At 42.5% G+C, this 25614-nt stretch overlaps 1 protein-coding gene across 3 annotated transcripts in view; it reads right to left on the bottom strand.

Moving 5' to 3' along the window:
• The window catches only part of PRELID2 (PRELI domain containing 2), a 42927-nt gene extending 17532 nt beyond the window's left edge, over positions 1-25395 (bottom strand). The window contains exons 1-5 of one of the 3 annotated variants that reach the window (XM_005310457.4): positions 25183-25316; positions 17871-17927; positions 12129-12186; positions 9222-9295; positions 6680-6840 (exon numbers count right to left, since the gene is read on the bottom strand). In XM_005310457.4, the coding sequence (XP_005310514.1) occupies positions 6680-6840; positions 9222-9295; positions 12129-12174 (281 nt within the window). In that variant the 5' untranslated portion in view covers positions 12175-12186; positions 17871-17927; positions 25183-25316. Of the gene's footprint in view, positions 1-6679; positions 6841-9221; positions 9296-12128; positions 12187-17870; positions 17928-24882; positions 24981-25182 lie in introns of those variants that run through there. The other 2 variants (XM_005310456.5, XM_042850861.2) reach the window with 2 other exon arrangements.
• Between the last annotated feature and the right edge of the window lie 219 nt (positions 25396-25614).

The following is a 25614-nucleotide window of genomic DNA, read 5'->3' as shown; positions in this document are numbered from 1 at the left end:
GCTCAGTTCCCACCTCCACTACAGACTTTACTATTTGACCTGGGACAGGTCACTTAATCTCTTTATGCTTCACTTCCTAATCTGAAAAATGAGGCTAGATCTTCCTTACCTCCCATGGAGTAAGATAATTAATGTTTGTGAGGCATTCAAAGAATCAGATTTTAAGGCCAGAAGGGACCATCATGATCATCTAGTCCGACCTCCTGGACATCACATGCCACAGAACCTCATCCACCCACTCCTGTAATAGACCCCTAATCTCTGGCTGAGTTACTGAAGTCCTCAAATCTTGATTTAAAGATTTCCAGTTACAGAGAATCTGTCATTTATGCTAGTTTAAACCAGCAAACGACCCATTCCCCATGCTGCAAAGGAAGGCAAAAAACCACCTGAGTCTCTGACAATCTGACTTGGGGGGAAAATTCTTTCCTGACCCCAAATACAGCAAGCAGTTAGACCTTGAACATTTGGGCAAGACCTACTAGACACCTGGGGAAAATTTTCTACATTGAGTCAGAGCCCTCCCATCTAGAGCCACGTCTCCAGTGGCCAGAGATATTTGGCAATAGCAGTTGCAAAAGAGCCATATGCTCTTGTAAGCAATCTCACCATACCATCCTCTCTATAAAAACTTATCAAGCCCGGTTTTAAAACAATTTAGGGTTTCTCTCCTCCTCCCCCCCCTCCCCCCACCACTACTCCCCTTGGGAAGGCTGTTCCAGAATTTCACTCTTCTGATGGTTAGAAACCTTCATCTAATTTCAAGCCTAAACTCATTGATGGCCATTTTATATCCATTTGTTTTTGTGCCAACATTGGCCCTTAACTTAAAATAACCCCTCTCCTTTCCTGCTGTTTATTCCTCTGGTGTATTTATAGAGAGCAATCATATCTCCCACTTTGCCTTCCTTTTTGTTAGGCTAAACAAGCCAAGCTCCTTAAGTCTCCTCTTGTTATGCAAGTTCTCCATTTCTCTGATCATCCTAGTAGCCCTTCTCTGAACCTGTTCCAGTTTGAATTACTCTTTTTTAAAAATGAGAGACCACAGAACTCCAGATGAGGAAAGACTAGGAAGACCACAGTGATATGGGCCATATAAGAACCTACGTAGATTTTTAAGGACTTGGCTAACAGGAAGAGTATTTAGATAATGTGTATAAAAAGGAACCCCAAAATGCTACAGAGCAGATTCTGTCTAGATTGTAAGCTCCTTGGGGAGGGACTGTCTTTTGGGTCTGTGTTCCTACAGAATATAGCACAAAGAACTTGATCCATGACTGTGGCTCTTAGGCACTATGACAATACAAATAATACATCATCTTGATCTCAGTCACCTTAGTATAAATCCACAGCAGCTCTACTCAAGTCAAGAGAGACTAACACTGTTAATTTAGGTGACTTGAGTGGTGCTAGTCTACGTTTACACTAGCACAATGGAGATCAGAATCTGGCACCAAGTATTTAACAGTTTGGGGGCTAAGTAGGGGCAAAATATCTCCTAAGAGTTGCCATCCACTCTCAATACAGTAGTGACACCAAAGTTGCCTCTAGAATAGGCCACTGCAGAAAACATCCATCTGAAAGGAAGGGTTATCTTGTCACATTGAAGCAATATCCACCCTGCCAAAGGATGCAGGCAGGGGACTTTGGGGAAGTCACGCAATTCAGGAGAATTTCCATGTCGGGAGGGCCTTTAAACAAGTCCCACTGTGGGTCAGCTTCTGACCTACAGAACCTTTAGGTGATGCAATTTTTATTTTTTTTAAATCAGAACAGCCCAGTGTCTTTACATTTTAAATTCCTGGGCTGGTCACTTTGCCTCGCTGGCAACTCTAGGGTCACAGTCATCGAAATCTGCTGGAAAAGCAGATCACAATTCATTAGGGTTACCATACATCTGGATTTTCCCGGACATGTCTGGCTTTTTGGGCCTCAAATCCCCGTCCGGGGGGAAATCCCAAAAAGCCGAACATGTCTGGGAAAATAGGGACATGCGGGGCCGGGGGTGCTTGGCCGGGCCGGCGGTGCCGGGCCGGCAGTGCTCGGCCAGGGGCTGGCCCGGGGCCAGCACCCCAGGGCCTGAGCCGAGCCAGGCTGGAGACACTGGGGCTGGAGCCGGCCGCCGGAGGGAGCCGCTCGGTTGGGGGGGGGGGTAGACTGGGCTGCGCCTCCTCCCCCCACCCCACCCCCCCGACTTACCTGCTGCCTGCTTCAGGCTTCCCGCAAATCAAATGTTCGCGGGAAGCAGGGGAGGGGGCGGAGGCGTGGGCAGGGCTGGGGGCAGGGCTGGGGCCCCGTGGAGTGTCCTCTTTTTGGACACTCAAAATATGGTAACCCTAAATTCATACTAGCAAGGGGAACTTTGCTTTCATTTATTGCTATGACGCTCTCAACAACTAAATCACATGAAAGCAGATTGTATAAATACAATCTAGCCACAATATGCACAAGATGACGGAATAAGGTTTGCAATTCCATTCCTCTTTAGACTTTTAATGCCTTAAGGAGTTTCAAGAATTTGCCCATGAAAACAGTCTCTTCGTATTTATTTTCTGTGGTCACAAAAAAAATCTGGTACAACAGGCTTCTGTCTGTATCTAGATTGAGCGGGGTTCTCATTCTCAGAACATCTCCCACTTTAGGCCATAATGCACAATTGTTACTAACCAGCACCACTTACAGTTCTCTTCACCATGCGTTGCTTTCCTACTTCTCTCCAGTGGCAGATCTCCTCCACAGATTTAAATATGTCACCTCCAAAAAATTTTCAACTTTTCATCAGAACCTTTCACAGCCTCATCTTATTAAGGTGCGCCGAACTCTGAAGAGCTCATTCTTTGTATGATGGAAAAATCCACATGAATGGACTTATGCAGACAAGGGATTTTAAGGGAAATTGCAGTGATTTCGGTCTCCTAGAGGACTACAGAAAACTTCATTTATAGAAGGAAGTTATAAAGCAATACTTAAAACCACTTGATATGTTTCAGAATCCCTATTGATAAACTGGCCATTTATGAACTCACTAAGGACAACCATTTTAATGATAACTGAAGGGGAACACGGCTTATAGGCAAGTAAAACAAGATGAGCTGTAGCCAAAGGCAAAAGAACAGCATGTTAATTGCACAGCACAGATGTAGCTCTAACAAAAAAGCTTCCAGAAACAAACTGAACTTGCTTTAAAAGAGCTGTAAGAGTTCACTGCAGTTCTCTGTGTCTGACTGCAATTCCAACGTTCTCCTCTGGTAGCCTGACAATGCAGTCTATTCCCATTTTATTCTTTCACATGTAATTAATTTATCCAGTCCTAGAAGACTGGGCAAGGCTACACAAGAAGGAACTAAAGAGGACAAGATGAAAGGAAAATGGAATGGCATTTTTTTTAAACACCATTATTTCTACCAATTCCTTGGATATTTGAAACCAAAATCTATTCCTTCAGCTTCAACTCTGGGTGAACTGGTTTGTTATAGGGTTACACACAGGTTCTCATTTTAGGGGAAAAAAAGAGAAAGATTTATAAGGACTTTGTAAATATAAAGCATCTATTTTGCATCCATTTTGACAGTTAAAGTGTTTTTGAATATAATTACAACTTTTGCTTTGTAAAATAAAGAGAAAGTTTGATGCACTGAAGTTACCTATTGATATCTCATATAGCAAATCCACTCCCAAGAAGAGTTACAGATTAATCTTACAGGAGCAACTGCAAGGTGGGAAATCAATCTTTAGAGCTCAGTGTTTACTGGTAAAGGTGGGAGGTGGGGAAAGGGGGGTTTGAATATAAAATAAAATGCACAAAAGGAAACACAAACAGCCATCTGAGATTTCAGAATACTGAGGACTAGCCCCATCTTCTGGTATGATTTCACTACTGGAGAAAGGGGAGCAATATCTCCTACAACAACGCTAAACAGGGACAGTAGAGAGGATGACTTGTTTCACAAAAAAGTTACTGTTAGACATTACAACATAGCATTTCAACAGAGGATACTGAAGTACTTATGGAAGACACAGTAACACTAGACAGACAAGTCTATTCATCAGAATAAACTATCAGAATGTCCAGTTCAATGTAAGCAAAACAAATTAAGAAAAGGTGAGCAGTCTACATGCAAAGTTTTTGATAAATAAGCTAAGATACACAATAAATACAAAGTTGACACTTTCAAATTAGGATAGCCCTAAAGCAAAACGCTGTAGAGAAGTTCAAAGTTGTGTTCATTGAATATTTCCAAACAATGCAACCTTTGGATCTCCCACCAAGAAATGGCTCAACCAGAAAAAGAGCTACGTATTAGATAGATATAAAGGAAAGGAGGAGTCAAATTTCTTATATTTGTACATTTCGTATTTCCCTGGTTGAAATCAAACAGGTCCTTACATATGTGGCTGGTAAGCTTGGGTTACATGTTGGGCTGGAACCTCCACATAGCAAGTTGCACATTTAAGTGGAAGGTACAGAAAGTGAAGACAGGATAAGAAGTACAAGTTAACCCCAATTCTGCAATAATCACAACGCTGCTGAGAAGCCACCTTATTACTCAGCAGCAGAGGAGATTGTATGTAATCTCAGGTCTCAGACATTTTTTGCCCTAAATCAAAATGCTAGGTGCCGAACAAACATCTAGTAAGACACAGTTCTAAGAAAGAGTGCACAGTCCAATTTAAAGACAAGACTGAACAAAACAGACAAAGGGGTTTAGGCAAGAAGGACAAGGTCAACAGTGATAGGAACACATGGCTAAATGAATTTACAGATTCTGAGTATTTCCTGTACTTAAAAAAAATCACCCAAAAGACTACCTATCCGTCCCCCCCCCCCCCCCCCCCAAATGAAATCAGTAATTCCAGCTAGCGACATACATAGGCATTATCCACTGGCAATTTACCATAGGTGGGACTACATACAATGGGCTTGAGGGTTACTACTACTCAGTATAGAAGAATAAATATGGTTTACCCTTACCTGTGTCCACATATACCCTCTGCTCATGTTTAAGCGCAACCACTTTATGTTCAAAAACAACAAGGAGTCTGGTGGCACCTTAAAGACTAACAGATTTATGCCCAAATAAATCTGTTAGTCTTTAAGGTGCCACCAGACTCCTTGTTCTTTTTGTAGATACAGACTAACTCGGCTACCCCCTGACACTTTATGTTCAATGCGGCATACAGCTTGTATAATCATAACCTTAAATAAACAGCAGCATGGGCAGGCTCGTCATAAACACAACAACATGACATGCTGAGCCAAGAAATAAACTAACGCAGGTCCAAAACCCTCAAAGGTTAAGTGTTTATCTTACTAACACATTCCAGTGCTTTTTGTAGACTGTACATTAACACATAATTAAAGTTTTTATTTCCTTTGTATAAGTTCTCCACTTATTCAAATGCAAATTCTACCATGCCCATCCTACACAAAGCTGAAACTCATTCAGACAAGATCTCGCCTTTAGATTTTTCTATTTCACAGGCTGGGAATTGTTAAACTTAATGTAAGATCTACTTTCCTGATTTCTGCACACTATCCTATGACAGCAGAGTGCAGCAGTCATCATTCGGGCTCGCCTATTCTGTTTGTGGCTTATGAGAAACAGATGGAGGATCATATTGAGGCTGGGGTAATTCCTCAACTTCAGCCTCTAGTTTCAAGGCCTCTCAGTTTAATGCCTGATTCAAGAGGGAATGGCTTCTATACTGAAGACTGACAGGACCAAATTATAGCTACCTTTTATTTACAATGTAGTCTTCATGGCAATCTTCTTGTTCCCCAAATGTGGGATGCAATATGGGTACAGCTACAAACTACTTTTCTAGGAAACTTGAGAAACCCCAAAGCAAGATCACAGGGCCCAAGATACTAATCACAAGAATGGTGTAGAAAGTAAGGGCAAGAAGTTTGTCTTCTGATGGCAAGGTTCTCCTCCCCCCTATTCAGTCTGCTCACATTTGCAAGGAACTGAATTTATTTAGGCTAAAGATGGGGCCTTTCTTAAATGTCTTTAGAAATTTCAGGAGTAACATGGGCTGTACCAGAATACCATGGTATGTTTCACAGAGACCACTGCAAGGCAAAATAAATAAATAAATATATACGCAATACTTACATTGCACACTAAGGTCTGGTCTATACTACCCGCCTGAATCGGCGGGTAGAAATCGACCTCTCGGGGATCGATTTATCGTGTCCCGTCGGGACGCGACAATCGATCCCCGAATCGGCGCTCTAACTCCACCAGCGGAGGTGGTAGTAAGCGCCGCCGACAAAAAGCGGCAGAAGTCGATTTTGCCGCCGTCCTCACAACGGGGTAAGTCGGCTGCAATACGTCGAATTCAGCTACGCTATTCACGTAGCTGAATTTGCGTATCTTAAATCGACTCCCCGCTGTAGTGTAGATGTACCCTAAGAGTGAAGTAAGATGGAACAGTGTTAACACGAGGGACAAATTTCAACTGGTCATTAGTAGAGATGAGACCAAGCCAAGAAGACTTAGAAAAAAGGACTTGAACATTCCCAAGATCCAAAGGTGTTTGGGTGCAGAAATTTAATTTAGGCCCATCTCTAGTTACCAGCTCAAAAGGCAAAGTGGAAAACATTTTTAGGGTTACACGTCTTTTTTGGCCAACTAGATTGAGTATAATAGACTTACACACACATGCTCAACCTTACCAATTTGGATTTTCCAAGCTTTCCCTGAAGACAGATTCTTCACTTAGAGATGCATATTGTGTCCAGGTAAGGCAATGAGACTTCATAACCATATTTCTTTCCTGCATATTAAGCCAAGATTCTTCCTCTAAGTAGATGTCAGACACTTTCAAGACACTGACCTGTCAAGTGTAAGGATAACTTTCAAAACTCCGTATTTTGAGACCAAACACTTTCACATATTTAGAATTTATTTTTATCCTTGTATGCTAAAACTGAGGATTAACACTGAGAATGAAGGCACATCAACGGCAGCCAGTCCTTAATGATACACATTGACCTTAATAGATGCCGGTGAGGTCATGCAAATGTTCAAAGATTTATGCAAACTGCTCAGTCCCCAGCCAGATTTCCTGGACTGCTAAATGCTAAATAAATGATCTAGCTACATCATGTTTCATTTCTAACTGGTTATGGCCTATTTAAAATGATGGATTCTAATAGGGCCCATTCACAGACTATTGCATGCAAGACACAATCAGCTAAAACTAAGATGTGCAGCACAAACCTACACCTGCACCCTCCTGTTTCTGGGCTGCTCTGGCCCCCAAAATAAGTAGCTCCTCAGGGGGTAAGTTAAGTTACAGCAGACTGTTCCCAGCTGCCTATGGGCAGCAGCTCTGCCCAGAATCCCCACAGAGCTGTATATTGTGTCTCCACTCCCAACACACCCCTCCTGCCAAATCATGCTCTCTACCATGGGGTTTCAGGGGATCATCAGAAGCCAACTTAGGACTGTCTTTCTCCGCTCCTACACTGGGAGTATTCCTCCTCAGCCAGACCTGATGCTTTTAGAACTCATTTACTCTGGTCTGCCTTCTACCCAGGGCACAAAGGACAGAACCAAAGTGAGAATCGCAGCCTTGGATCATTTTACATTCCGTGTCCAGTAGGTGGAAATTTACTTTTTCCTGCGTGGAAGAAGGATGTAGAATAAAAACACAGATGTAATGGGCATAAATGCTCTCGTACTAACTATAAGAAAAGTTACAAGCTGTTAATAAAGTTAAAGCTAATTTTCATCAACTGAAATTTAATTGAAACAAGGTGGGTGAGGGAATATCTTTTATTGGACCAACTCCTGTTGGCGAGTGAGACAAGCTTTTGAGCTACACAGGAAGAGCTGTGTGTAGCTCGAAAGCATGTCTCTCTCACAACAGAAGTAGTTGGTCCAATAAAGAGATTTTACCTCACCCACCTCATCTCTCGAATATCCTGGGACTGACACCACAACAGCACTGCATACAAATTTAAGTGAGGGCTCTCTCATCACTGCAGTGCAATAAGAGATTCCTTAGATCTCCTATATTGAATTTGCTACATCTGTTCTCCCATTCACCCGGGGGGGGATACCTTGCATTTTCTAGACTGAATATTTCTAGGGATGATGAAGGAGTGTAGGAATGGAGTGGGGTTGAAGTGACATTGCCGGGTTATAAATGTTGGTTTTGATTGTGACACAAGTGTCTTGGATCAATCAAAATGATTTTCTTTTAAAGATAGCATATTTTTTGCTACTTATGCTTTTTGTATTCTTTGTTCGCATTTCTTTCAGCTTTGACCATGAATACAGCGAATGAAAATACACTCACAGCATTTGGAATTCAAAACACTTCCATGCCATGTTCATTTTCCCCCCCAAAATGTTTTTATTGGCATTTAAACAAAAATCCATGGCAGCATTTCTGGAGTGGTAGGTTTTGTAAGAGACTGCAAAAGTGCCAAACAAGTATTGAAAAGTCTTGCACAAGGTCTCCTTCCCCCCCCCCCCAAAAAAAATCATGAGATTTGATAGTTTGGGGTTATTTTTTACTTGAATTTTGATTTCTGAGCCTTCAGAGTATATTTGGGTCACATTTTCAAGATTCTCTCTTCTACCAAGAGGGCTAGAAACAAAAGCTAACGTTTTCAAGTAATCACAGGACTCTAGGAGCGGAGCTTTATCAAAAAAAAAAAAATACCACAAGAGAGCTGGCAACCTTTAAGATGTTTCTACAAAACCTATTATTTGGGGTAACATCTCTTTAAAAACCTTAAGTTCACACTAAAAATGCCAATTACATACATTTTATAAAACATGTATACAATTATTCAAAATCACACTTTAGTAATAGCTACACAGATATATTCCAAGGTCTTCCAGTAACCTGCTTCCATGGAAGGACAGCAGCTTGCTTTAAGAGATTTCAATAAGAGAGAAAACAATTTGAAATTGTTGAAGGATTCCTCTCGACTATTTTACAGGTACGCAAGAGATGCCACCACCCATATCTTAATCTGTGCAAGACTGCAGTTTTGTCCTTCCTAACCAAATGTAAGACTCATTTATATAGAACCTTTTCGTTATTTTTCAAAGAAAAAAGTTTTAACTTTCTTCTGGCTAAAAGTCTCTTCACGTAAATTGCATCACAAGCCTGTATCAGGATTGTTTGTTTGTTTTTTGTTTTATTTTTTAAGCATCACTTAAAAAAAAAAAACATAAACCTGGATTTAAAGTAATTACCTTTCTTAAGATTCCTGGAATTACATTCTGACATGTTGCAATTCTCCTTCTGTAAATAATCCCTGTGGACAAATCTGATCATAAAAAAAAAGAAGAAGAAGACATATTGAATAGCTAGCCTGCAAATGTTGCCTTTTATCAATAAAAATAAAATATCTGGAGATGTCAACAAGAGAATGAAACTGCAAACAGGAAGGCTGGCAAACTAAGGATGCATTAGACTGTTTTTTATTAATTATTATTATTATTATTATTATTTAGAGTAACCACAGTATTCCTTCTCCTTTGCCAGACAAAGTGATAAACGAGAAAGATGCTGACAATCTGGGCTCAGTCTCATTAGGAGGGTATCTGTGCCCATCACTACACTCTAGCACCCCCTACCAGCCAGAGAACAGATGGTATTTTACAAACATTTTATTGGCATTTATACTAGTACTTGTAAGGGGCACAGCATTGCACATACAGCCAAACTCTCACATAAGTGGGCATGAAAGCATTGAAGTCAGAGCTGGATTTGGAACATAGCAGCAAAGGAGTTCATTTTCAGTGGCACTATTTTGTTGATGATCAGGGAACAGAGAAAAGTAGAGTGCAAGTATTTTAGGCTGTATGGACTGTTTAGCAGTCAGTCCATGCCTGGACCAAAACGTTGCTTTCCACTTGCTCCATTCCGCCACTTAATATTCTCAAATACATCCTATGGGCACACAGAATACACTCCTCCCTCTTACTGCATTTGAGGTCTACAGCAAGCTCTTCTGACTATTCATTTATTTTTATATTGAATTGGGCCCAATGACAAGGACAAAGCTATCTATTAAAAATCAAATGATAGTTATTTAGCATCACCAAAAACGTGACTGGCTTTCAGGATCTCTTTGCATTTTAATATTTAATGAACCAGACCAAGTACAGAAACCTTAGTATGCTGCGAAAGGAGAAGCCAACTGGCAAATGGCCCAGTTTAAAGAGAGCTCTCAGTGATAAAAGAATGTCTTCTCAAAAAGTTTATCTGGTGGGATCTGTCGGCTGTGAAAGGGGCTCTGATGGTACACTGGGTAAATATTAAATATTAGGTGCTTACATGGTATATAAACCAATATCTTCCAAGAAAAGGGCTGCTTAGTGCATACAGGTACAATTTTACCCTCAAAATACACTTTTGCAAATGTTCCATTTTCTCTATGCAGGGGCTGCTCAGTGATACTACGCTTGTACAAAGCAGAATACTGGAATTAAGACCCACCATGTAGATCTATTTTAGGTACTTACATGGCCATTTTACAGATTGGGAATTGAGGCACAGAGAGGCTAAGTGATTTGCCCAAGGTCACACAGGAAGCCCATGGCAGAGTGGGGAACTGATCTCACATCTCCCAGGCTCACCACTGGACAATCCTTCCTCTCAATGCGAGGCCAGAGTTTAGCCCTACATATTTCCATTTGACTGAAAATGCTATCAAAATCAATACACTTCCTTTGTTTGCATCTCTTTCCCAGCAAGTCATCACACTAATCTGGGAGACAGAGGGTCTCTCTATTAGAGCACTCGTGAGCAGCTTGGGCCATAAGATGAAGTACAGAAGTCCTTCTCGTCCCCCAAAATGAGAGCTTGAGTGCATTTCCAAGAGCAGAAACATAGATAGTTGTTTCAGCACAAAAACACTCTTTTGTATGGATGTTTATTCCCCCATATTTTAAATAAAATGGCCCAAGTGTACAGACACTGTATATCAGCCAGTGTGCTTAAGTGGCAATTTTCCAGTGTGCCTACTAGTAAATCTCTTTTAAATTACAAAAACAAACACAAACACTATCTACCCATTAACAGCAGCAAAGGCATCAGTCTCACCAAAATTCTGTCACCTGAGCAAGTGTCCCTTTTCCAGACAGTGTCACAAATGTTTGGCAGTTGGAGAAATCTAAATGCTTTACACTATTTTAGAAGTATCCCTTTGTGGGGGAGGGATAGTTCAGTGGTTTGAGCATTGGCCTGCTAAACCCAGGGTTGTGAGTTCAATCCTTGAGGGGGCCACTTAGGGGGCTGGGGCAAAAATCAGTACTTGGTCCTACTAGTGAAGACAGGGGGCTGGACTCAATGACCTTTCAGGATCCCTTCCATCTATGAGATAGGTATAGCTCCATTTTTTTTTTTTTTTTTAATATTTCCAGTGATTAAAGCAACTGGGGTGGGAATCTGGGACACTGGCTTCAATTTCTGATTCTGACAGTATCTTATTATAGGATATTGGGCAGGTCACTGAACCTCTGTGACTGTTTCCCCATCTTTAAAATGGAACAATGATACCTCCTTTTCACACACAGAACGTGAAACCAAAGTAATCAAATATCTATTGATTTTGATCACTTAGGGTTGATCTCCATTGACTTCAGTGGGCTTTAGAAATTCACTGAGTCATGACAGAAATGGAATGGACCTATACACTGAAAGCAAGTACACCTCTACCCAGATATAACGCGACTCAATATAACACGGGATCGCATATAGCACGGTAACCCCAGGGCTGCGGCAGTGAGGCTCGGGTGGTGCTTTAAAGGGCCCGGGGCTCCAGCTGCTGCGGGGAGTCCGGGCCCTTTAAATCACCGCTGGAGCCCTGCCGCCGCTACCCCCGATATAACGGGGTTCCACCTGTAACGCGGTAGAGATTTTTGGCTCCCGAGGACCATGTAATATCAGGGTAAAGATGTAGTACAAGTCATGCTTCTAATACCCTCTGAATTAGCTCCCAATCTAAAAAGAGTGTAAATAAATTTTAAGCTCTTTGGGACAGACTGTCTTTTTGTTCTGTGTATATACAGCACCTTGCACAATGGGGTCTTGTCCGTAACCATGGCATTACTGAAACACAATAATTATGACAACAACATGAATAAGAAGCTTACCTGTTTTTTCTTCCATGGTTTTTATAGCTGTGACATGTTTCTCCATGGGACTGGGATACTAGGTAAAAATGTACAGTGTAAACATCACTATATTTGTCACTTGGGCAAGAGAAAATTGCTAACACGCACTTGTGAAATCAATAAGCATTTTCATGGTCTCTCAATGGATAGAAAGAGCAGGTTTGTGTCAAAAGTGTGCAGTGTTGCCAAGAGGAGAAATTAAAAATATATTTTTTAAATTTACATTTGATTTATTGTGGTGAAGAGGTTTGCTTAGCCTTTTAAAAAAAAAAAAAAAAAAAAAAAAAAACCCACAACCTTCAGTCTCACTACAGAACACTCATATTAAACAGAGATTTTAAAGCCTAAGCAACATACAGAATACCCTCAAAGCAGAAAGAGTAAAATTGACCTGTATCACAAGGTTCTAGCTGACCATAGCTTGCAGAAGTGCCATAACTCCATGAGTCAAATTCATCCCTAAGGAGCTACACCAGTGATAATTTGGACCTTATGTTTCCTGCAGTACAGCCCCTGTAAATGCTGCCGAGCATGCTTACAATACAATTCATAGCCCAAAGTTAAGCAGCAAGATGCAGGAAAGTTGGTTTACAGTGGCATCTGGAATGCAAAATACTGGAGGTGAGCTTTTTCTGTCCTGCAACATCTTTAAGATTTCTTCTAGAAAGGAAGAGGTCACTTCATACAGTAATGTACTCGTGGGCGTGCACATCCCTCCGCTCCAGCGGCTGGCTTGAAGAGAGGCTAACGGAACTACCACCACTGCCTGCGGCTGCTAAGGCAAATCTCCTTTACCTCAAGTAGCAGAGTCATTTCAGAGTTGAAGAAATGAGACTCTAGCTCTGACTGCCCAAGAGAGTGTGTGCAAGAATTATGTAGACATTGTATCAAATGTCTGAAATATATGGACTCTGTAGGACACGCTACCTAATAAGGACTGTTTTATGTAGAGAAATAGAGGCAAGACATGAGTAAGCCATTTTGGCCTCCCTGTTGGCAGAAAGCTTGAGAAGACGAAAAGAACTATATTACCCATTGCTAAAAGCAAGCAACATTCACATGAATTGATGCTGAAATCGAAAACATAAAGCGAAGATAAATCATTGCAATCCAACACGACTCAAAAGGAACTGGGCTAATAGAAATCCCAGATTAGTATTGAGAAAATACTGAACGCCGGATAAAGATTAGCATTAGACAAAAAAATATAAAGAGTGAAAGGAGGTTGGAAAATTATATCTTAAGACTAAACGAGTTAAAGTAATGCAGTGATTACTAGTAACAGGTGTTACAGCATCCAGATTTAAAGTAACCAGGAATTCTGAGGAAAAGGGATAAAAAATCCGGAAGAGGCTAATCGACTCACCCTGCAGTACCACTACAATTATTTTTGTTGCTGGGAATAAAATTTGGATTTAAAAAAGGAAGTACAAATCTGTAGACTCCTGTTATGTAGTTAAATCAGAGGTTTCTATGCAACATGCTGCTTTGAAATGGCACAAGTAGTTGTATAATTACATTATCAATGTAACTTACACTCTGTAAGGCCCAATTGTGTGAAACAAAAAGCCATTTACATAAATCTTTCACTAAATAGCAGACTCTATTACCCAAGTATTTAAAACAGAAACAGACTCAATTTCCTACACAGCAGAGTCTAAGAAATGGTGTTAAGAGCCTATAAGCAGATGGAATGGTTCAGCGAACGTAGCAGTCACAACAAAATAGACTTCTAAGCCAACCATGTTCTTCCCCCAAGGCTTTGATTTCCTGAGGATCTTCAAGTACAACAACAGCAGAGAGCAGAAGTCTCACTCTGGCTATTTCCTCAACCCTGGAGTGACTTTGTGGGGCAGCTGCCTACCCCCAAGGCATTGGTCTCCACCACGGCAGGTATGGAGGATCCAGCCCTCCTCTTGCAGTCTCTGATTAACCTGAGGGCTCTTGCCCTTGAGCAGGAGTTCAAGGGAGAGGGGAAACTGCTGGAGTCAACTTTCCTGCGCACCAGCGATCAGGCAGGGCCTGTGCACCTCGTCACTTACAACCATTTAAGCAAACATTATCTCCGTGTTGCGAGCTATTGCTAAATACCATAAAATAATGGAGAGGACCCAGCTTGCTCTCTCTAGTCATATTTTACTTCCAAAAACCAATCAACCCACCCACCCACCAACATTCAGGCTGCAAATTCAAAAAAAGCCAAAGCTGCAAAGTTAGGAAGTGCCAGAATTAACGTTGTCTGTGCAACCTTAATTCAGCCCTCTTGTGCATATCCATTATGCTACAGTCTTTAGTCAAATTAATTTTTTCCTTCCTCCTGACCCCTAGCTCCTCTGCCCTCCACTTTTGTGCCTATATACTTTCCACCTCCTCTATCCCATCCATCACCAGTTCCTCTCCTGTTCCCATTCCTCCAATCCCCACCATCCTCATATTTCTCAGCCCTCTACATTCCACTGCCTGGACCCAGCAGGCAAGGCATTGAGCATACTGCAGAGACAGTCTCTTTACTTCCATTTCCCATGCATGGTGCCCCAAGTGGCTTGCAGCAGCCAAGAGCAGCAATTGTAGGGAAAGTCTGGCTCAATCTCTGCATCCCCCCGGAGAGAGTATGCGCAGTACAGAGAGAATCTTCAAGGGTGATGAACAATCAACTTGGTTGGCGTTAGAAAATGTCCATGGTTATACAGGTGAGATGTTTGCTATGGGTGATGAAAGGGAGATAGTCATTCAATGGTCCATATGCAGTGCCTCTTCTTATCTTTGACTTGACTGCTAGTGCCTTGGTTTTCTGGTGGCAGGATATACAGTGCAGCAACTTTAATTCCAAGTTAAAAAAAATTTGGGTTGAAATCATATTTATAAAGCATGATTGTTTCCTTTATCTCTACCATCCCCATGAAATGATTTGATGCCATCTTGTGGTCAATTCTAGAAAGGCACCGAATCAGTCCACTTCATAGTACTTTTATTGAGCCCAGAATGGGAGGGTGCAGGAGACAGAAGTGAATTTCAGGAGATAAAAAAAATTGGCAGAGGCAGGATGATTTGCACATATTGCTACTTGGTTTCATGACAAAATGAGGTGGGGAGAAATTTAGTGAGACTGCTGATATCTTTCACCCCACCACTTAAAGTAGGTCTCAGTATATAAAGCTGAGGGCTACTAAGATTTCGTTTAAATAATCATTTAAAAAAGGGTAAAAGACAGCAAATGGATGAAGCAGTATCAAGGGGCTGGAGCAGAGACCTGGAGAGAAGAGATCTGGGTTCTATTTCCTCACTTGCTTTGTGCTTGGCCAATGAACTTTTGCATCTCAGTTTAGGCATAAAATATTTACCCATCATTGTAAAATGCTGAAATATGCCATAGAAACTTCAAAGTACATTTGATGGGGAGGAGTGTTTGGGTACTGGGGGACAGTAATTGATAAATACTACTCCTGCATGAAAAGTAAATAAATGATTCATTGTAATGGTGGCTGATTCACTTTTAACTTCAAGTCAGTTTAAAGTAGTTTCATATTCTACAATTGCCCTGGAGTTCCTCTGTCAACTTGTATGGTTTTACAGACAGGTTTTCCTATTTTAAAAACACTGTTTAGCCCTCTATCGCAGTGTGAAAGGCCCAAAGAAATAATGAGAGAAATTAACTAATTAGGTAGGAGAAACAGTGAAACTGACTTTCACAAGCTGTCAAATGCACACCGGGGGTGGGGAGAAGACTTTAAAAATGAAATTTTTATCTCCGATTATTCCTTAGGTGTCAGTGGGACTCCAGGAAGATCTACAGGTCCAGTTTATAGAACTGGAGCCAAAGATATATATAAATTAAATTAAAAATCTATCTCCTAGAGCTGGAAGGGACCTTAAAAGGTCATCGAGTGCAGCCCCCTGCCTTCACTAGCAGGACCAAGTACTGATTTTGCCCCAGATCCCTAAGTGGCCCCCTCAAGGATTGAACTCTCAACCCTGGGTTTAGCAGGCCAATGCTCAAACCACTGAGCCATCCCTCGCCGATATGTTATCTATACTGTGCTGGCTTTCACACTTGAACTACAAATTCATTTGCTATTTCTAATAAATAAACTGGACACAGAAGCATAGGACCGAAAAGGACCTCACAGGTCATCTAGTTCAGTCCCCTGCACTCCTGGCAGGATTAAGTATTATCTAGACCATCCCTGACAAGTGTTTGTCTAACCTGCTCTTAAAAATCTCCAATGATGAGTTGTACTGGTGATTATCCTGCTTTGTTATTTATTGAAAACGATTAATTCATTTCTCATTTTATAGAATGCCAACAATGCAGAATGATTGCATAACTCTGTTAACTCCTAATGTTCTGTCTTTCTGCAAATCCAGTGACTTCTAAAAAAACAAAACAAAAAAACAAAATCACAAGAATCAATCATGTATATTCTTTTCAAATAGGACTTCCATTTAGAAACTAAAAGAAAAAACGTATACTTTGTTGTTCCTTTAAAGCCAAAGCAATTTGAAATAATGATCCTAAATAACAAAGTAAACTGAATAAAGTGCATAAAAATAAGTTATGGAATTAAAGAGATATATTCTAACCACAATGCTACTTACTGGGAGTTATTTGTCGGGAGAATAGACTTCTAGGAGTGTTTAGCTGCACAGATAAATCCACGAAGCTTACATGTAATGGTATATACAAAAATTAAGTATTTCAAAGCAAGGAAGAGTTGATTTTACATGCAAGATCAAATGGAGCTCAAATAAATCAAAATGGCAACATCAAAGGCTGGCAAAAATAAAAATAAATACATATTCTGACTCATTTCCCTGGGATAAAATAGGAGAATCAAACACTGACATTGCAAAAACACTTGTGAAGCCTGAAAAGGTTGAGCTGATTTGGCAAATATATAAAAATAAATGTTTTTTTTTTTTAAGAAGGTCTAGCAAACCCCCAGCCCATCAAGTAATCTGTGATAATCAGTAGCTACATAAGCCTTTTCACATATGGATATGTTTATTTTAATCACACCATTTGTCACACTTGAACTAAATGTTTGTTTTATGGGGCAGCTGCTAGAGTTGGCATCTGTGCCCACCCAAGCCACCAAAGCAGTGGAAAATTATTATTGCTATTAATTGTATCACCATATTCCTAAACTTTACAATCCAAGTAATACAGCATTTGCACTACATTGGATAGCCATGTAGCAGAGTCCATGCACATTACTGATGCCTTCACGGCAGCTATCCACAGAGCACCAACCAGAGAGGAGTAAACATGGTCAGTAGATTTGTACAGTTTCAATTCTCCATTGGAAGGAAGCAGGGTATTGTGCATGCTGCTGCTGCCCTACACCACAGCAGACAGCCCCTAAAGCATAAGATGGAGCTGCCATTTCATTCTATGTGCTTCTAGGCTTTGCTACAATTCCAAAGCTTGGACCCAGGGCTTTGAGATCATCTTTCAGAGGTAAAATACTATGTGCCATGCTATTTAATTCACATGCAAGGACAATATATACACCTCTACCCCGATATAATACTGTCCTCGGGAGCCAAAAAAAAAAATCTTACTGCATTATAGGTGAAGCCATGTTATATTGAACGTGCTTTGATCCGCCGTAGCGCGCAGCCCCGCCCCCCTGGAGCGCTGCTTTACCGTGTTCTATCCGAATTAGTGTTCTATCGGGGTAGAGGTGTATTAATGTCTGCAGAAGGAAAAGCTTGTCATACATTTCTCTTTGGTCACTGGATCTTATGTGGATTCCACCGGATGATCATGATCCAATCCTGCAAATTGAGTAGGTTTTTAGAAGAAGCGACTTGAATTTGAATTTTGCTTTTGTGAACCAGTTTTTTGGTCTTGTAGAACTACTGTCCTGCATTATTGAGAGAAAAAGCAATTTGACTCTTTGGGTAGGTTAAAGGTCATTTGTATGATCAACCCGAGATACCATATTCAAGTGTTTATACATGCACTACAGTCCATGAACTCTTAGAACCCAGCAACACATTTTCAGGGCTAATGGGAATGAGGCACCCTACATTCATTAAAAGCCAATGGGAGTTCAGTGCCTTAGGCATGGAAGCCCCCTTGACAAATCCCAACTGTAACAACTTTGTAAGTAAGTTTGGTTTCACTTCCTCACCCTATGTTTAAGGCAACACAAAAACACCAGAGCAGTGAAATGGTTTATTTGCCAAATATAAGAGGAGGAGGAGGGGAAAAAAAGAAAAGAGGAAACAATCGACTTGAACTATGGGATTTATGAAGCTAACTATAACTCAAGTTGTTTCTTTACCTGGATCAAGTTCCTAATTAAAATAAGGAATGCACTACTATGCTGTCACATTTAAAAGAGAATTATTTTAACCTTTCTGCTCTATGCCTTTGGTTGCCATAGTTAGGCTCACTCTTTACCTCCAATGGGCTTTCCTCTGAGGTCATGTAGACGTATACTTCAGAATATTATTTCTGATTTGCAATGCGTCTGTGCAGGGGCAGCTCTGTTTTTTGCTGCCCCAAGCGGGCGGTCCGCTGGTCACGCAGATTTGGCAGCGTTTCTGCAGCTGATCTGCCGGTCCCGTGCCTTCGGCGTACCCGCCGCCAAATTGCTGCCGAAGCTGCAGGACCGGCGGACCTCCTGCAGGCATGCCGCCTAAGGCTGCCTGACTGCCACCCTCACGGCGACCAGCACGCTGCCCCCCCCCCCCCCCCGCAGCGTGCCGTCCAGGCACGTGCTTGCTGCGCTGGTGCCTGGAGCCGCCCCTGCATCTGTGGCTCAAATCCTTAACAAAAAACAACACTAACAATGCCTCTTTTCTGACCCCGAATTGTCACACACCTAAGAAAATCAACTAAACAACTAGAATCAACTCTGGTCCATGTCCCTCTTTTCTATGTTTGCAGTAGTGGTGCAAGTATGGTGGTATGGTACACTGTACCAGTAAGATATTTATAGCCAGTACTCCATACCGGAAAGACACAGGAGGAGCAGTTCCTCTGGCGTGCCTGAGGAACTGCCCCCGGCCCTTCCACACAGCTGCATCTCCTGTCTGAAGTCTGTACAGCAGCCCCGCCGGAGGACAAGGTTGGGGTGGGGCTGTGGGCAGTACAGCTGCGCCAGAGGAGCTGCTGGCGTGGGGCCGCCCAGCGGTCCCACATTCTGCTCCCTTCACCACTGCAGTTCCAGAGAGTCCTGCAGTTCGGAAGTCTCCAGCACAGCGGGAAGAGGACAGAGCTCCCTCCCCGGTAAAGTGGGATGGATCATGGGGAGGGGACAGGGAGAGCGCGGGGACCCTGGGCTGGGGGCGAGGTCATGTGGGCGGTCACATGGGGAGGTCACATACTCGCCCTTTAGCTGGTGACCCCTTTCTCCCCCCCACCCCCTTGTGTCCCTCCCACGAGTGCAGCGTACCGGTAAGAAATGAATTCTACTTGCACCACTGGTTTGTAGTGAACATTTGTATATATTATAGATAATGGAGCAAATAATTAAGCAATCAACTTGCAAACACCTAGAAGATAATAAGGTGATAAATAACAGTCAGCATGGATTTGTCAAGAACAAATTGTGTCAAACCAACCTGATAGCTTTCTTTGACAGGGTAACAAGCCTTGTGGATGGGGGGGGGGGGGGGGGAGAGAGAAGCAGTAGATGTGGTATATCTTGACTTTAGTGAGACAGTATCAAAAGCCTTACATGACCTTCTCATAAACAAACTAGGGAAATACGACCTAGATGGAACTACTATAAGGGGCGGTGCATAACTGGTTGGAAAATCGTTCTCAGAGAGTAGTTATCAGTGGTTCACAGTCATGCTGGAAGGGCATAACGAATGGGGTCCCACAGGGATTGGTTCTGGGTCTGGTTCTCTTCAATATTTTCATCGGTGAGTTAGATAATGGCATAGAGAAAACACTTATAAAGTTTGCAGACGATATCAAGCTGGGAGGGGTTGCAAGTGCTTTGGAGGATAGGATTAAAATTCAAAATGATCTGGACAAACGGTCTGAAGTAAATCAGATGAAATTCAATAAAGACAAATGCAAAGTACTCCACTTAGGAAGGAACAATCAGTTGCACACATGCAAAATGGGAAATGCCTGCCTAGGAAGTAGTACTGCGGAAAGTGATCTGGGGGTCATAGTGGATCACAAACTAAATATGAGTCAACAGGGTAACACTGTTGCAAAAAAAGCAAACATAATACTGGGATATATTAGCAGGAGTGTTGTAAGCAAGACATGAGAAGTAATTCTTCCGTTCTACTCCGCGCTGATTAGGCCTCAACTGGAGTATTGTGTCCTGTTCTGGGCACCACATTTCAGGAAAGATGTGGACAAATTGGAGAAAGTCCAGAGAAGAGCAACAAAAATCATTAAAGGTCTAGAAAACATGACCTAGGAGGGAAGATTGAAAAATTGGGTTTGTTTAGTCTGGAGAAGAGACGACAGAGGGGACATGATAACAGTTTTCAAGTACATAAAAGGAGGAGGGAGAAGAATTGTTCTGCTTAACCTCTGAGGATAGAACAAGAAGCAATTGGCTTAAATTGTAACAAGGGCAGTTTAGGTTGGACATTAGGAAAAACTTCCTGTCAGAGTGGTTAAGCACTGGAATAAATTGCCTAGGGGAGGTGTGGAATCTCCATCATTGGGGATTTTTAAGAGCAGGTTGGACAAACACCTGTCAGCGATGGTCTAGATAATACTTAGTCCTGCCTTGAGTGCAGGGGACTGGACTAGATAATCTCTCGAGGTCCCTTTCAGTTCTATGATTTCAAAGCACATCCCATTATGATTAGTTAACTGTTCTGCATCATCCTAAAATGCAAAGTTATTAAATATGTCTATTTGAGCTTGCCAGCCTTACAGATCAAGACCACAGGAACTGGGACAATATATTATTTTTTCTAACTTTGCAGAGGGTCATGTGTGTGCACTGGGTGGGTTTTTGTTTGTTTTTGTGTTAAGAAAGGAACAGCTGTGGAAGATTAATAGAACAGAAGAGGAAAGACAGACTGCACACTGTGCACTTTTGTCTGCACTTGCTGTTCAGCATTCTGACATGGAGGTTTTTGAGAAATAGATTGTGGAATAAAATAATTGAAAAGTTTAACATAACCAAAAATGGCTCGTGTGGGGTTTCAGAGTACAGCATGTTACCACTGCAGTGAATCCGTGCAATTTAGTATTGAGCCATAACATTTTGGAAGAAGGAATATATGGTCAATAAAAATACAAAACATGACCATGTCTTTTATAGGCCCTTATTCATGTATCCAAACAGTGATTCCTTGGTGAACTACACAGGATGAAATCCTGACCCCATTTAAGTCAATGGCCAAATTCCCATTGACTTGAATAGGGCCAGGAGATCCCCCGCATGAGTTTTCAAAACAGAAAGGAACCACATTATTTCTTGAAAGGAGAGCAATAACACTCACTCCTACCATCCCTAAGGTTTTTAAAGAGGTGGCAGAACCCTTAATAAAAATAAAAAATCCAACCTAGAAGTAGACATCCTCTTTTCTCGGGGGCACAGGACACCAGCAGCTTTAGCAAGGACATCTTTATTCAACGAGTAGCATAGCCCACTCTTGATTCAGATAGCAGAAAGTGATTTTGGTCACTCCCTTTTCTGCAGTTGACTGTGCATGGAGTGACGGCTGTGCGGGCACAGAACCCTAATTAGGTCTGACAGGACTTCACAGGGCCACAGCAAGTTGCACATGCTCTGTCAATTATAAGATTGGTCTTTGGAACCATGCAGTTTGTTAGTTTTCACAGCACTACCCCGACCATAGTAAGATTTTGCTTTCTTAAGCGCACGCACAGGTTTTTTGTTTCTCCTCAGAGACCATCTTTTTCTTGAGGAGACTGCAGCTGCTCTCTTCTGATGAGCCCCAAGGGATGTGCAAGATACTGTTTCAGCCAATTCAGACCAAAATGTATGAGCCCATGCTTGGCTTTAGTGAGAGTTTGCATTTTGGAAAGCAATTTGCAGAACGTTCTCCACTCTACTTCTTGTCACTGTAAGATGTTCTGAAGAAACAAACAGTATTATTTGTGACTGAAGTCATGGAGATGCCCTGTGCTACACAGCTGTTTCTCTATTGTCAATGTCAAGTTAATGTTTAAAGCATATGTTGCAAAAACAGAATATTGTGGGCACTGCTCTGGATTTCCCCTTTGTTCTTATAAGAAAAGAATCACTGCTCGAGGGCAATGAAACTAGGGTCAGCATATTAAACAAAGATTACAATTCAGCCCCCAACTTCTTTTATTCAAAGGAAACCAACAAGCAAAAGAAGAGTTTGGATGCACACTCAGGAACCTGTCCCTAGTCTCTGCTTGCCAGAAACTAGGAATGGATCACTTGATGATTACCTGTTCTGTTCATTCCCTCTAAAGCACCTGGCATTGGCCACTGTCAGAAGACAGGACACTGGGTTAATGGACCTTTAGTCTGACCCAGTATGGCCATTCTTATGTGTACAAGAGTGTAACGCACAGAAGGGAAATTTGCTAGGATGCAACATGGCCAAGCCCAGCTCTGACAATGAGACATCATTTACCTGCATTTGACCACCACCTTCAATTATTTCACTTTTATAAATCTACTTCCCATAGTAATATGTAGATTTTGCACGGTCATCATTTTAGACAACAGAGAGCGTAACCAGTTTCATGTCTCTGGTGTAAAAACTAACTGCAACACTAGGTTTACGGGTTCTCTAGGAGGGTGTCTACAGCCAAAGAAAATTATTTCACTATTAATTATTGATATCATAGCATGGAAACATTTCTACTGACCTTTGTTTTGAAAGAAAACCCAAAGTCTGAGCCCACTCACTTCAACAGTGTCCCTTGAAGAACACAGATATTTAAGGGCCCAATCCTGCAAATTCATTCTGTCAACAGAACCCTATGCTCACAGTTCCTTGGACTTCATTCTGGCTCAGAGCAGCAGGATGCCCATGGGTATGCACTTGCAGGAGTGCAGCCTAGGTTATAAAGTAAATGGAGTTGGTTACTACTCCACAGATGTTTACATGGAGACTTGAATCTTCCACAGATGCACAGAAAAACATGATTTAAAACACATCACAATTTAGCATAGCTATAACCCTGAAAGCATTTTTCCTAGTTGAATAGAAATGTTTTCCAATTCCTCCCTTATGCAGCTACTTGGTTATTTATCAGGTACCAACCTGCACTGCCTAAAGCACCAGTGTAGATTAGAGATGTGGGTAAGGTCACAAGGAAACAACTACTGAAATTTAAAGAGACATAAGGCAGTGCTGGAGAGAACACTACTCCCAAAATGACAGACAAATCAATATCACACGTCTGCATAAAAGTATGCTTTCATCCAAGTGAGAAGCACATAATTATACTGAGAGAGAGAGAATTACGGAATACTAAGCTCACAACTAACAGTTTCTTCTGCCAATAGTTGCTCTCCACTTCCTTCCATTTACAAGGCTGCATAGCCCTCCAAAACACCCGGGCCCGCGTTAGACTTGCGGGGACCCAGGGCTCAAGCCCGAGTTCCACCCCTACGTGGGGTTCTGGCTCCCGGCTTCGCTTCCCTCCCCCCCGATCATGTAGTAACTGTTGTCAGAATGGGGTGCAATGCAATAAGTTTGAGAACCTTTGGATATGGTAATAACACCTAACTGACTGAAAGAGATCAGAGAACAAATATTTCTATTCCCTCCCCCCGCCAGTTTGTTTACTTCGAGCATTTGATGAATCTTTGGGTCCAGTCAATTTCACTTGTTTCCCCTATACAGTCAAGATGTTTCCTACCTACAGCAGGGGTCTTTCACACAGCAGCACAGGAAAGAAAAAAAATTCTATATCTTAAATGTCTAAGTGCATATAACCACAATAATTGGCAGAGGAACTCCCGAGATGTTGTAGTAGTACCTGAAACTATTTTAAACTTTTTTTAAGTACAGTACATTTAACAGTGCATGTTCCTTTAAAAATTGCCCCTCCTCCTTAAAAACAGGAGAGGGAAGAGGCTTGCAGGCAAATTGCCTTATAAAACTAACCAATTAGGGGAAGATAGTGTTTTCAAGAACCAGCACTCTGTTTATTGATGTGATAATAAGGATATACCTCACTGGCAGCTCATTTGGTTACATAACTTTAGTATCTGGCAACCATTCTTAAACTGTGGGTCGTGACCGCATTTTAAAGGGTCCCCTAACTGTACCCTGGTAATCACTGCCTACTATTTATTGTAAACTCACTTTAAAAAAAAAAAAAAAGTTGAATAGTGAAATTCGAGTCCTACATATGGACTTAACTTTAACCGAAGACAGAGAAGTGATTTGCACTAGAGACCGCCAAGAAAAGAGCGAATATAAATATTGGCGCTGGAAAGGAGGTTGGGAAATAGCTCTAAAGGAGGAGGAATTTTCAAAGTAGAAAAAAAAAAAGGCAGTGAAACTTCACGGAGTGAAACCTGAGTCAAACCAGTCCCTCCCCCATGTTTGGAGCGGAAGGCGGCAATGAAACATCACTAAGACCCACTGTCATTTGGGGGTCTTGACATGAATGCCCCTCAGATCGGTGAGAGTTTCCCCAGCAAGAGTCCAGGCAGGTACCATTTACAGCGACTACAGCCCTGTGCCAAACAGGGGAGGCGCAGCAGAAGTGATCCAGATCATGGCCCACAGGGACATAAATAACCATTTAAACTCTAAGTGACTACGGCATTACACTGACCTCAGTTACCCTCGCTGGCTACCCCCCTCCCCTCAGTCAGCTGGCCCCAAAATGGAGGCCGGGGGGGGAGGGGAGGGGATCGCCAGCACGGCAAGGAAGTCCCGACAGCACCAGCTGCCTGCAGCGCAGAGCGGACCCAGTAGCAGCGCGGAGACACAGTAGCCGGCCGAGAGCGCTGCCTGCGGGCAGGAACGCGGAGCGGGGGGAAGAGCCGCTTGGGAAGGCGGCGGTGGAAGCGGATGGGACGGGAAGGGCTGAGTCGGGGGTTCGAGCCCGGGGGGAGATGCCCCCTCCCGTTACCTTGCGGAGGTAGCTGGCCACCACCTGCTCGAAGGGGTATCTGAAAACCTGGTGCACGTCCACCGTGACCCCCATGCCCCGGGCCGGCGAGCTCAGCTGGTCCCTTTACGAACTTCCCCCAACTTGCAGGGGAGGGGCTACAACAACCCTGGCACACGCTAGGGTTTAACAGCCAGTTATAGCACGGTCTGCCTGGGCCCGGCTCCGCCCACCTGCCTTCAGACCACGCCCCTTTCCCCCCAGAGCTGCGGCGGGGGCGGGGACCTGGGGACCTTCTGGGCCCGCAGCAGCGGCTGGTCCATTTTCTCCAGGCAGCAGGAGTCTGTTTCGCTCTAGGCAAAGGTTCCCTGGCCACTTCACCCTACGTGGAGTGTCACTAGTGGGCTGCCATGCTGAATGTCTCCCCGGCCCAGCCTCAGCCCTGGTAACCCC

Source organism: Chrysemys picta, chromosome 8 (genome assembly GCF_011386835.1).
Source record: "Chrysemys picta bellii isolate R12L10 chromosome 8, ASM1138683v2, whole genome shotgun sequence".
Classification (NCBI taxonomy): domain Eukaryota; kingdom Metazoa; phylum Chordata; order Testudines; family Emydidae; genus Chrysemys; species Chrysemys picta.
Note: the sequence above shows the minus strand (reverse complement) of the source record. Positions and strands in the feature narration are given on the sequence as shown.